General features: G+C 37.6%; 1 protein-coding gene across 1 annotated transcript; it reads right to left on the bottom strand.

Annotated features, from left to right (window-relative positions):
* Positions 1-391: 391 nt before the first annotated feature.
* On the bottom strand, positions 392-12,538 carry STK17B (serine/threonine kinase 17b). Its single transcript, XM_010133384.1, has 7 exons — positions 12,379-12,538; positions 7,960-8,172; positions 3,758-3,902; positions 3,391-3,517; positions 2,454-2,502; positions 1,260-1,439; positions 392-779 (listed from the first exon to the last, which is right to left on the bottom strand). Exons 1-7 carry the CDS (start codon positions 12,498-12,500, stop codon positions 497-499), a joined length of 1,119 nt encoding a protein of 372 aa, XP_010131686.1. The 5' UTR covers positions 12,501-12,538; the 3' UTR covers positions 392-496.
* Positions 12,539-14,541: the final 2,003 nt, after the last annotated feature.

Here is a 14,541-nt window from a genome sequence, read left to right as displayed (position 1 = left end):
AAGGCCCCAACAGATATACTGTATTCCCCAAATATCCCAACTCTAGCTTCCATTCAATGCAATGAGAATGGTCACAAATAAGCTCACTGAGACAGCTAGATTCTGTTTCCCTGCTTCGACAATTCCTTACTGAGGCTAATCATAAAAGTGTGCATGTATTCAACCCCTGTTTGGCAATGCTTGAGTTTAAACAAACCCATTTTCAGGTTTTAGTATGCTCAGCCTGGCATAATTTTTGGACTAAAACTTGAAAAGTGCAAAAATATTTAATTATACCTTCTTAAAAAAAATAATTCATTTTATTGGTGCAACAACCCAAATTTCTCAGGGTTTAAATCCATTGCCAGCAATGGATAAAAAAAAAGAAGCACCAGTACAAAAGAATCAAAGTGCATTTCCAGTATTCCAATGCTGCATGAATTGGCAAGCCATAATCTTATATTCACCACTGGAACAGATTGTGCTAAGTTCACTTCATGAAAGTCTCTATTACATATTAACATACGAAGTCTGTCACGAAGTCCTGGGGATACTGCAATGAATCATCAAAACGGAAACGTTTGGAGACCGTACTGCTGTCCTCTGGAATGTTTTCTTTGTCTTCCTTGTCACTACACGTACCATTACAACTGGATTTTGCATTCCGCTCTTCTGAGCATTTAGTTGTGTGTCCTGGCATTAGAGAAGAGCAACATGTTTCTTCAGGGCTATGCAAGAGGATGAACTCCCCTTGCTGCAACCACAAGTGAGAAAGACAGGCCTCTGCTGTGGGTCTTTCCCTTTGAAAGAGAAAAGGGTAAAGATGCCTAAGTTAACTTCAGAAATACAAAAAATGTAATTAAAATAGCTCTGACACATGCTAAGAAGGTAAGGCAGGAAAGAAGAAAGCACTGCATCAAAAAGATTGCATTTTGTCTCTCCAGACAGTGCAGTAAAAGGTTAAATTATAGACAAAAATGTGACCTTTTAATCGAGTTTATTAATAATCTGTCCTCTGAATGAAAAATTAACTCAAAATACAAAACACAAAGTGCTAGCCTAATTACAATGACAGCCAGAGAGTGAACCAAAGATTCCTTCTGTACCTTATAGAAAAAACAAACGTATGCTTTCCAATATCCAGTTCATAATACCAAGGCATTGTGAAATGTCTGTCTGATCCCATAGTAGTATTAAGCTCCCAAATGAACACTCCCTTTTTCTAGGTGCTCCACAAACATCAAAGATAAGATCCTTGCCTGGAGAAGTTTGTTACTTACTCTGGATTTTTTATGAGAAGTTTCTGAATGAAGTCCTTGGCAGGCTGTGAAACTGATGAAAATGTTTCTGCTGAATAATCCACGTTAACTTGAGATATGTTAAGGTAAGTTTCTTGATTATCAGCTCCCACAAATGGAGATTCTTGTGTCAGCAGCATGTATGAAATCACACCTATGTTCCTGAGATAAGAACACAGTGTATAATCCTACTAGGACACCTAAACAATACACACCCCCCATATTTACTGTGCTGCAGATCAAATTTCCTGTATGCCACACGCAAAGAATTAGAAACATCACATGACATCTCAGTTTTATGCAATTCAAGCATGTATGCGCATGCATCCACAAGGAAAGCTGTGTATATCTCTCAATGAAGGCATTTTTGAAAATTGCTTATGTTCAACATACCCTTTTCTTGCCATAGAGATCATTACGAAAAAAGGCAAAAAAAAGGCAGACAAATAATAAGTGGTTAAAAACCATTCAAACACAGCTTAATTATTATTATATGCTAAGAACTTCAAAGGAGTAACTAAATCATAACTTCTAAAACTGAATTTTAATTATTTAGATGCTCAAGAGCAGCATATGAATATTGTATCTTTAAGGAAACATATCTCAGAGCCAGCCTTTATACTAACTCTGCTCATTAAATTGATAATAAAATGATAATACAGGCTACAAAGGTATACTGAATAAAGTTGTAGATTAGTTTAAGAAACTTGTCTCACTTTTTTATGACTCGCTCTGCAGATATTGCTCTAAAGATAATACGTAGAAGTTAAAGTATACTTAATGTTTTATTATAAAATTATTTAATAATAGGGACACGGAGAGGGAGGAGTGTCCAACGGTAGCTAATACCTGAAGCATCTCATCCAAGAGTAACTAATCCCCAAAGTATGCCATGCAATCATTGTTATTGTTCCCTTAGAACAAATACCCAGAGTTTGCAGGCTCAGAAGCCACATGCATTCCCTACAGGGCTTCAGCCCTATATACAGTAACTCCTGTAAACCCCAAGTTATAACCTGAGGACTCCTTCCTCTCCCAACTGCCCATCTTTTGGTCAGCCCGCCAACAGAACGGTATTCTTGGAAGCCAGATAAAAGTGCATTGGAGTCTGCATTGTACCCCTAGATTAAGTGGTCACATCTACCCAGATAAAATGAATTAACACATACAACCTACCACATATCTGTAGCTGTGGTAATAGGATCGTAGTTTAAGATTTCTGGAGCTAGAGAAAGAGTTGGGGAGAAGAAAAACGCTTTAAGATAGGTTAGTCAAGTGGTCTTGAATAATATGCTACATTTCTGGCAGTTTTTTTGCCAACCATTGTTATGAGACTAAACATGCAGCTTCAGTAATCAACTTTTATTATTTTCAAGCCACAAGGGTAGAAAAAAGTTATTTCCGTTTGATTAGACACACCAATGCTTAATCAGTTCACAATAAAATGGCACTATATGGCCTAAAGCTCTATCCAAGTCCCAAGATACATTCTAATCAGATGCATACACATAAGAAATTCTTCTAAGAGGTTTTCAATATACAGATTTTTAAGGGGAATGCATAAAGCTTCAGCATGTTTACACTGCAAAGCCAGATAACCAAGCCAATTTTAGGATCAGAGGCTGTTAGTGTATGCTAGACAGCAAGTTATTCACTGCAAACTGAAGTGCTTTTAAAACGGAGTGCAGGCAAGTCATTAAGGAAACCTGCCTCTCGGAGAGGGCTGAGAGGTAATGACAATCTTTCCCTTTCCAAGGAATATTTTATTCTTATTAAATCACCATACAGAATGGCATTCCTAACTCAAAGAGCATCTTTGTGCATGCTAACGTTTTACTTCAACCCCAATGAAAATAATTTAACAGCCAAAATTTCTTGTTGATTTAACAATCTGCATCACAGTAAATACTATACCATGAAATTAAGGTGCACTTATTGATATAATCTGGAATTTTTTTTGGTGCAAATATTTGTTGACCACTCTTTTTTTTTTTTTGAAGAGCAGACCAAATCATATTGCCTTGCAATAACGGGTAAGTTGATAAGCACGTTATATGAACTGTTTGCTTTCTCAAACCCACCCAGCAGAAATGGTGAAACAAGTCCTCCATACCTAGATACTCTGTCGTACCCATGATCTGCCGCAGTTCACCAGAATTCTCAAGCTTCCGAGACATGCCAAAATCTACAATTTTTACATCACCAAGAGGATTGATGCTGCTCAGCAAAATATTTTGAGGCTAGAATGGAAAAGATTTAATTCTCAATTAATAAAATACAAGCAAAAAACCCCCAATGTACTACATGACATTAGTTTTTATTATGCAATACTTATTGCTAAGTTTTATTTGTAAAAATTATTTAATCTCTAATACACTACTTTTTCTCGTCATCTTTGTTACGTATTTAACAAATTACTTTGATTATCATAGTATTAAACAGGAGATAAAGTATTAAAATAAAGTCTGCTGCAGCCTCACCTTCAAATCAAGATGAACAATATTGTTTTCATGCAAGCAGCAAACGCCTTCAAGTATTTGTCTTATAAGTCTTACAATGTCCCTTTCACCAATTCTGTCATCCAGATCTGGGACACACAAGTCAAATATTTCTCCTCCAGCAGCACTGAAACACATTCAAGGACACTTTTGTATTAAGTCTGAATTTTCAAGCTTAACCTTAGAAAATTTGTATTTATACAGAGTACCTTTTTATATAATGTATATTCATATTCTTAGAGAGGCTGGAAACGTTGTTGTTGTTTTTTATTTTAAACACGCATTTATGCCAAGACACATCATGTAAGTGCACAGAGAAGGGGAAAAAAAAGAATGTTTTTTCTTTTGTCATAGCCAGCAACAGCAGCTGGGACAGTGAAACAGAACTTTGTGGCTGACAACTGCATTAATGCTTTGGTACCCTCAAGCATGCTGTTCTTTAAGTGAGTGTGAAGGTGCCTTCAAGAAGATGAGTTCTATCATCATTCCCTAACAGAAGCAGCCTTTATCTTCACATCAGATCTACAATTTCTTCCCTTGGACTAGTTCCATAAATAATTCAAAGCGAGAAAGCCCAGTAGTATTCCTAGAGGTGCTGAAGAATATTTCCGGACTGGGAAGAAACGGCATACTTGCCACCCTAGGTCCTGTCATGCTGAAGGAAGACTAAAAATCAGAGAGGTACCAGGAAGAAAATTTAGCATGCTGATGACGATTAAATAGACAACTGCCTGGTCAGGTAGAGAGCAGTACCTTTCAGAACTCAGCAGACACAGAATACTCAGAAATACAAGGACTCAGCTCTGCCACTTTAAGACCAACCATTTCCACAACAACAAAAAACAGGAGCTTGACAAGTTTCATGTTTTCACACAATGTCTTGTATATATCTTCCTCAGAAGAAGGCTGTTTACCTACAGAAAACCGTACTATCAGTACAGCATAAAGGAAGCACGGAAATAACTTTGTGGTGCGTGGTCTATTATACACCTTTACATACATTATACACTTTTATACACATTTTGCCACAGTGTCAGCTGCTTCCTTTCACACTGGATGTGAAATCTTTGTTCAGCCTATTCTCTAACTGCCTATAGCTTCTCTCAAGCTTAAGGATAAAGCGCTACCTCAAAACTATAGATCACTAATCCCAAATTCAGCATTAGCAAAATTAGAGAGTCTATAAGTAAGTTAGATAATGGACAACAGAGATGAACAGTCACTAACCCACAGGAGGGAGCTCTGTGAGGTGTCAGGAAGGCCTCCCCTAGCTGTCTTTATGTCAAAAGGTAGATGAGGGGAAGAGGAGTAGATGTAATTTACTTAAACTGTAACAAGGTTTCCAACCAACCAAGAAAGCCAGTAAAAGAGCACCAGATGACCTGTAGTGTACAGAAATCTAAGATATCCTCAGAAAAAACCTAATATGGAATGCCAAACTTTAAATTGGCGCTACAGCTCAGAAAAAGTTTCATTGACAGTTCTTTGAATTAATCGGACCAATCCACAGAGTAGCCAAAATAAAAGCTGACATACGTGGCTATAATCAGTAGTGCTGCTGGGAACAGAAAGCAGCAAAAGGATACTCAGTATAAAGTCTTAGCACATAGTTCTGGTTTATGCATCTTCAAGAGCATGTAAGGTTAGTGAAAATACATAGAAGGGAAAGTAAGAAGACAAACAGCTGCTTTACGAGAAGAAACCAGAGAGACATACAGTTTGGATAGAAGACCATGGGGGAGCCTATGAACGAGGCTTACAAAAACACCAAAGCTGGTTTAGAGGTGAACAAAGAATTCTCACTCACCAAATGCCACAATCTGAGAGGAGGCACCTAGTGAAACTAGCCAATTAGGTTAGAACAGATAGAAGAAAATATTTCTCACACAGTAGGTAACGAACATCTACAATTTATTACCACTGACATAAATGGTATCCCCAGGTTCAAAAAAAGGACAAAAAGATATTCACAGACTACAGGTCCATAAACAGATACTAAAAGGAAGAGAAGAGGCAGAATGGTATCCTCAGTATGGCACCTCCAGTTGCTGGAATAGCACAAACAGAATGGACAGCAGAAAGTAAACAGGCTCATACACTTCTTAGCTCTTCCTAAACAATATCTCCCTCCAATCACTGCTGGAAGCAGCAGCAGATTAGACTGACCATTGACTAGACTCTTAGGGCCTTAGTTCTTCAATGAACAAAATGAGAGAGATTTGGAAATTAGTAGAGCTGCCCAGTACAGCTGGGTGAGTTAGTGCAGCTGTCAGCATTCTCTCTGAACAACTGGGTTCGCCCAATTACCTCTGATCCTCAGATTAGAAAAGTAACAACCTCTGTCATGGGCCTTTTGAAGAAGCACTTGTGGCTTTAGTAATTCCCTCTACAAAGCTGGCTTAGCATCCATTGCTCTCCTTTTTTAGAAGATGTGCACTTAAACTGATTCTCAATACTACAGCTTCCAAAGAACCCCATTGATACAACCCAACAACAGCAAGGACCATATGTAGGAGGAAAAGCGCAACTAAAGGGGAAATGCTTATGAACTATTTTATGAATAAAAGAATTGCAAGAAATTAAGTCTTTTCAAGTACTGCTTCAGAATTCTGATAACGAGAAACATACAACCCCCCTGTGTACCCTGCTACAGAAGGACATAATTTAAAGGCGTAATCAGCCCTCTGCTTACCCCAGTAAACTAGGAACGCTTCCTGCAAGGCTTCTGAGCACTACCACAAAGCAGACCATTAAGACCAAGGTAGCATAAGGAAGTTTTTTCATTACAGAGCTTTAACAAGCAAGACAGAGTTAGCTGAGCTGAAACAGCAGCAGGAAAATCAGTATGGCTTTTACATGAACTTGCACTTGATAAGAGCTCAAAACTTGTCATCTGGACTTTACTTCTACACTGTTTATTGTTTTAGCCTTCTCAGAACAACAAGTAATATACTAGGGAACATTTAGTTCCAAGAAAACAGCTTTTTTTAAAGGATTATCTAGCTACATTCTTGGGACAATTTGAAGGAATTTATCATGGTCTGTGCATACCACCATTAACAGCTCTTCAAATACATTGCACAGAACACTTAAATCCTCGAGAGACTTTCTGAATTAATTTCAAACTGCATTTTTCTTCCTTACACTCCAAACAAAAATTTACACACAGAGCAAATATGATAAGATAGTTCAAATTCAAAATAAATACTCAAATTAGACTTCAGGGCTAATGAGAAGCCACAGGAACATCTAAAAAGATGGAAAGTTTTGAGCAAACAGCTCCAAAAGCCAAACAGTTTTAAACCAATAAATCCACTAAATTCAGGAGGTCAGAACCTGCAAAGGCATTGCAGGTTTTCAGACACCAAAAGGCATCACAGGGTGACTGAAGTTCACAGAACATGGACGGGCTCAGCTTCTCTGAAATATGTGTACTTGGTGTTATTGGCTACTTTTTGTTTCTATGACTTGAGATGTACCAAAGCACTGTGTAATTCCTATGGGATTCAAGAACATACTGTCTGGTCAGCTTGAAAGAAAGATTTTTTAAAGGAAATAAAAAAAGAAAATTACACCCTGGATTTTGTCGGTTTTATATTAGGTTAGCCTGACCTGAAAATTGATTTGGTCTTTTTTACAAAAATCCAACTAACAAAATAAGTAATCTACTGAAAAACAGGCAAATTTCAACTAAAATTACCTTCCTGTGATAATACTTAAAGGCACAAAAAATATTTTAATTTGAAATTAAGTGAAATTGTCTATGAAACTGAGTTATGCAGCAAGAAGAATGAATTTTCATTTTTTGATAGCCTTTGTAAAAAAAATTTAGTCTTTTTTTTTTAATTCTGAGTACTGGACTACCATAGGTTTTATTTGACACCTACTATATTTTGGTTTATGTCTTATTTCATATTGTTTGATGTAACTCATAGGTGTGGATGTAAAAAAAACAAGTACAAACCCAAAGATTCAAATTAACAGCAATCGATTCAACTCTTGCATTTACATGAAAATAAATCATACCAAAAGATCTTATCAAGTAAACCACAATGAAATATTACCGTAATGTATATAGCATACTGTTGTCATTCTTCAGGGCATTCAGGCAACTCATGCAAAAAATGAATATACTGACAGATTTGTAACTACGGACGTGGGACATCTGATGAGGGCATACTTACTATTCCAACACTAAGATGATTTCATTTCCTGTTTCATAGACTTCATGGAGACTAACTATGCGAGGATTATTTTTCATCAATTCAAGTACAGCAATTTCATGCAGAATCTCTGCTTTGCAGTCTTGACCTCTTCTTCTTTTCTTTAAAAATTTAGCTGCATACTCTTGGCCTGTAGATTTAGCTATGCATTTTCTAACCACAGCACTTCTTCCTCTGCAAAATAAAAGGGAAAATGTTAAGACCCAAGACATAAAACATATGGAAATTGCATTAGAAATAAAAAAGCATGTCAAATAATTGGAAACTAAATATACACACACACACACACAGGAAAATGCCATGTTTGGCCTGTTCTTATCCTATTTCCTGAACACCGACTCTCATAGAACCCTAGAATTGTTTTGGCTGGAAGAGACCTTCTATACCATCCAGTCCAACCATTAACCCAGCACTGACAAGTCACCATCAAACCACGTTCCTCAGCAGCACATCAACATGTCTTTTAAAACCCTCCAGGGATGGGGACTCCACAACCGCCCTGGGCAGCCTGGGCCAGTACTTTATAACCCTTTCAGTGAAGAAATTTTTCCTCATGCCCAACCTAAACCTTCCCTTGCAACTTGAGGCCATCTCCTCTCATCCTGTCACTTCTTAATTTGGCAGAAGAGACCAACCCCTATCTCACTACAACCTCTTTTCAGGTACTTGTAGTGAGTGATGAGGTCTCCCCTGAGCCTCCTTTTCTCCAGGCTAAACATTGCCAGTTCCCCCAGCCACTGCTCGTAAGACTTGTGTTCTAGATCCTTCGCCAGCTTCATCGCCCTTCTCTGACTCCAGCACCTCAATGTCCTTCTTGTAGCGAGGGGCCCACTGTAAAAGAAAGGATACTAAGCTAGATGAAGCTTTGGTGAGGCCTAGTACAACTCCCTTTATACAAACTATCTAAGCATTAAATCAGAGCATTACTTTACATGGACATTCTCACTGCAGCATCACAGAATCAGAGAATAACTTGGGTTGAAAGGGGCTTCTGGAGGTCTCTAGCAAAACCTTCTGCTTAAAGCAAGGCCAGCTATGAGATCCTACCAGGGAGCTAAGGCCTTTGTTCAGGTTGGCAATATTATTATTTGATATTATGTATATTAAAGCCCCTGAGTCACATTACAGCACCTACAGCATACAGCAAAAAACAAAGCAAAACCCTGTGAAGTGTAGAAGATGCACACAAAAAATAAATCATATTTGTGTAATGGGGAGTGGAAAGGAAGGTTCAGTGCAGAAAATTTGAGAGTCAAAGAGAACTTCCCTCTACAAATCATGTAGTACAGCTCAAAACACCCAAGGTATCTGCAAAATGTTTAAAAACATCCTAACAGTAAAACACCCACTACTTAGCATTTCTCTTTCTCAATTATAGTTTGACAAAGCGTACTGCTTTATTTCCTAGCCAACTGCTTAAGCGTGGAAACAAAAATGTATTTTGGCAAAGAAACGTTTTTAAAAGAAAACCGCACACTGTAGTTAAAACACCAAGCTGACCTTTTAAAAAATTAGGAGGAAAAAAAAAATCATGTTTTTGAGCCAAGTTATAAACTCCTGAAAAAACAAGGTTTTATAAGTTCTGCATTCCCAGAAATGCCTAGTTGTGTACTTGCAAAGTGTTTTGAAATGATACAAGAAACATCACTTTAAGCAAACAACTTGAAGGGCTAAAATAAATTGTGTAAAGTTCTAAAAGACAGTTATAAAACTGTGTACAAAGAATGAAATCTACACATCTTCAAAAAATGTTTTTTTGTTACCACAGCATACTATGAACAAACTTAATAACAAAGCTCAGTACGAGCTATCTGAGCTGTGCTTTTTTGACTGAAGTGGCTTCTCCAGTAGAAAAGACTATGTTACCTTGCACGCTTTGCCTTTCTGGTGCAAAAAAAACCCCTAATGCCTAAAAGGAACATCTCAAAAACTACAGGCATGTCCGAGGCTTTTTTGAAAACAAGCTAGACTTCAGTATTTGATCAAAAAAGGTATGAGCACCTCATGGGGAAAAAAAAAAAATAGACTTCCATTTGCAAATAATCGTCTGTTAAATAATTTGTACAAAACCAACTGAATTATTAAAAATTGACCTTTAATCACACTGCTGTTGCTTGCTTAGAAATAAATTCATGATTTACTTCAACATCCATTAGTTGTAGGTTTTCTTTGGCCTTTTTTTTAAAGCACTAGATTCAGAAAGGTAAGAGTAGAAAACTCGACAAGGAAAATTCATTTAAGAAGTGGAACTTGCTAGCAGTATGATACATGCACACTCTTCAGTTTGGCCACTTCAGGCTTACAAATAGTTGTTAAGTCCTTTCCCAGTTGTTAAACCAGCTTATTAATTGCTGAGCATTTTAAGTTATTGAGATTAGTTTTGTACTGTAACAAAGTTTAAGATCCTCCCCAACAGCTTACATTCTTGTTTTAACATCACATCACCCTGTCAGCCACAAAATTGAAAAAAGGGAACTGGTTGAGTCTCATGAGAACAATGAGAACTTCCCCGACAGACCTGCAGCAACTACAAGGAAGATTTGCAAAAAACTATCAGCTTTGAAGGGTCAGCAGTATCTCCAGATTGCTGATAGAAGAATTTCCACTTGTTTATACGACATTTTTAGTGTGCCATTTATCAAGACAAAATTAAGATAAAAAGTTGGTTTAGAGCAGTGGAATTTCCCCACAAATGCAAAAATGTCATATCTGAAGTGCTGCTTATTGAAGCAAGAAAAGTAGTTCCCGCTCTGTGTTGCCTGCAAAGCAGCTGCTTAACTGTCACACTTTACAGACCCATTTTAGGAGATAAAACTTGATGTCAAGGTTTTTTCACATCCCAAGTTATAAACCACAGAAATTCAATTACTGCGAAAGAAGCCAAGCCATCCACACACTGGGGACAAAACTCCTTGACCTACTAAAGAGAACCTGCCTGCTTCATGAGTCAATGTCTTAAATACCCAAGGACCTAAAAGGTAAGGGTGTGGGAGGAAGAAATGGGACTTGGAAAGCCGAAGCAGAGAAGAACAAAAGAACTATTTACTAAGTTACCTGAAGAGGAAGAACAAAATTGCGAGTGAAAAGCCTATTAAATGTTTTAGAGAAGCTACAAAGAAAGGTGGATTTTTACTCACTTACAAAGAGTTGCAAACACTTCAAACATTATAAAAAAATGTTTATGCAGACACACAGTTAGGCCAGGAAAAGTATGTTTGGAAAACTTATGACTCTGCTTCTGTTTCTTTGCATTTTGGCACTGATTTTGTTATGTCTGGTTTTGCATGTACAGAAAGTATTAAAGACTGTGATTTGGAATCCACACAAAATCTGTACTTTTGTTTGCCTTAAACATCATCTTGTAGGTCTCTATAATATGAAAATCCAGCACTTTAAGAATACTGGAGTTCTAGAGGATGATGCACATCAACGGCTTCTGTAGAGCCTGGAATTCAGAACCAGAGCTGACAGTGGGCTAATAAAAAAAACCCAAAAAGACAAAAGTTATGGGCTTCAAGTTGCATTTTTACAAAAGCCCACAAACAATGAAGGCTGAAGAGCTTACAAAATCACACTTAGAAGAGCATCTTTGCTGACAAAACAAGCTGCAGGTGCACAGGAATGCTGTGTAGCACAGCAAGGCACAACAGCTGTGAGACTGGCCCACGCCACTCCAAGGAGCTTGCCAACACAACCATGGCACTATGTTTGCACAGCTTTACACGCCACTCACTGAACGCTTTCAAGGTATGAATTAACCTACAGATTTCAGAAAAGCATTAACTAATGTCTGGAACAGTATCATAAACACCAAGGGTTTTTTTCTTTTATTTCCTATTTTACTGTTGCAAACCCACAAGCAAAGGAAGCAGGCTGCAAAACCACTGAGAAAACAGGTTGCTAGAAACTTATACTAACTGCTTGAGGGTGGGAAGGGGACAGAAAAAGGTCTTTGTTTTCTGAACTTCAAAAAACTCAACCAACCCACCAGACCAACCAACTAAAAATACCCATTCTTTGTCTTGCAGCATTACCCTATGTCACCTCTACTTTATGCACCTGGAAGATGATCTGTGACTAGACAGGAAAAAGGACAAAAAGGAACATAATCTCAGATCAACATGCCTATGAAAAGAGGCTGGATCGCTCTGACATGGAAAAGGCTGGCAAATTCTGTCTTGCTGTACCTTTCTGGGGTCCCTAGAGAATACTGCAATACTGGATACTGCAAGAAGGGGCTAGGGAAAGGGAGAGGCACGCTTCATTACTCCCCATCTACTGCCATAAAAGTTTGCCAGAAAAAGTCTTATCGTTGTACAAGGAATTCTCTTGCAGCAGAATTTCCTCTTACTAAAATAAAATAAATAGGAACAATCTTACCTTCCTAGCTCTTTCGATTCAAGCATATAGAAATTGTGGAAATTGTCTGCCTTGATTTGTGTCTGCAGAGATGTGGCTAACAAGCCAGAAAGGCTTTTATTGTCCAACTTTCTCCTCGACATAGTCAGGAACAGGTCTTTCTCTTCCACCAGTCACCTGTAGAAGCAAAACAATTAAGAGGTTTGGAAATGCCATAATTACAGTGCAGGAAAGTGTACAAATATTAGAGTTTAAGCCTATCAGACTATAACAGCATTAAGTTTGTTCAGCAGTGACCATTTAATCACTGTAAAAATAAAACCCGACAGGAATACTAATCAAGACATACTAAGCAAATTAATTGAAAGGCTTCTTTTTATTGAGTAATCTTAACATTTTTAGATAAGTTGTTTTTTTTCCCCCTGGAGCATCTCAAGATATCAGGGACAAACTTCAGATCTAGCAAAAGTGCCGATAACTACTTAACTATGATCTGTATCTTTTTTCACTGGGTTTTTTTTTTTTAAGCTTTCTGAAAATAAGCCTTAATTCTTCTTTGGATTCTGGGTAAGTTCCAGCAATTCCCTTAAGTTTATGCTTTCAACAGGGATCTCTGGGGAACTTAATCAAAACTGCTCCCTGTTTGTCGTCTGCAACACATTTCTTATTAAACTCACCTGGCGCTCATCTAAATTTCATTTTAACACTAGATTAATTGTCAAAAAGCAACATGAATGGACAACATCCTCTTTGCAAGTGCAGATCATTTAGAACCAAATGATGTAGCAATCCTGATTAAACTACCTTAATAAATGAGTAGAATGGCACACTATGAAGATACACCCATCCACAATTTTTCTGCTACTGTTAAAAAAAACAAACAGTAAAAATACTGGGTTTTGGCACACGCATTTACAGGCATCTCTTCAGGTGAAATGCAAAAGCAGAGCAGAAAAAAGCTACTGAAGGATAACAGAAGTCTTAATTGATGGTTTGTTTTAAGTTAAAGGGTATGTTTTACCTTTATTAGTGATGAAAAAAAACACAAGGTAAATTACAGTTCAGATACAGTTAACAAGCTTACACAAAAATACACTTTAATCTTTCACATGACGGAAGTGTACTGTCAGAAACTTCTGGGGGAGCACTGAAACTCATCAAGATTCAAATATAATGCAGTACCCATCAAACACTGTTCAAATTACCAGTTCTTGGAACATGGTTATTCACATTATAAATATCTGGGATTTAATCTGTAACGATTCGTGATTCATGCTTTAGCAGGAATAATAAAAAAACCCCACCAAACTCCACAGTTCAAGAATTCAAAGTACCATCTGCTAAGCATTTGAAATAGCTTCTTAAAAAATTATCAAGGGGTCACAATACAAACTAACATACAAGTCATTGAATCATCTTGTTTGTAACAAACATGTATTCCTTTTTCCTCAATTATATGACAGCTTATCATTTCAGAGACTGATTCAGACGTCTCAAATTTCACATGACTTTCCTTAGAGCTGTACTCACTGAACACAGCTTAACAGTTAAAAGTTATCTTGCTACTGCGGTGCTTCAGCACAAGAAGATTTATCTATATTAGACAATTGACCTAACTGATTAAGAGTTTACTCTTATAAAGTTTATTACATAAGCTTTTATTTTATATTGTTACTCTTACAGAGTTAATTATTAAGGAGAACTTTTGTCTTATGTTGAATTAACTTTGTTTCCTTCATAAGACACCATATCTCTTTTTAACTTGGTATCAAGAACAGAGAAAAACAATCGTAGCGGGTAGAAACCCACAAACAGGCTCGTCACCTACTCAGGAGAATGAGATCCAACTTCAAATACAATCAGCTATGAAAAAAGGCACAAATACATCATTTCCGAAGTTAAAAGTGACACCTGTGCTGTTACACATCGCTCCAAAAGCCCTCAATAACACACATTACAAGTATGGAACTCACAGAAATCTGCAAGCTTCCTGTCGGAAAAAACAACTTCCCACGAAACTGTCTTTAACTGGGGGAGAAGTCACTTCATTTCATTGTTTCCAAAACAAGTGAAGTCCGTGCTCCGGGCTAGGAAGACGTTCAGCAGAGAAGGACCACGGACGAACAGCACTAGGACACTACGCGACGCTGCAGGGCCCACACCTCCCTCGGCGTCCGCGGGTGG

This window comes from Buceros rhinoceros, unplaced genomic scaffold, assembly GCF_000710305.1.
Source record: "Buceros rhinoceros silvestris isolate BGI_N320 unplaced genomic scaffold, ASM71030v1 scaffold18383, whole genome shotgun sequence".
Classification (NCBI taxonomy): domain Eukaryota; kingdom Metazoa; phylum Chordata; class Aves; order Bucerotiformes; family Bucerotidae; genus Buceros; species Buceros rhinoceros.
The sequence above is the reverse complement of the archived record's forward strand: the minus strand, read 5'-3'. Positions and strand labels throughout refer to the sequence as shown.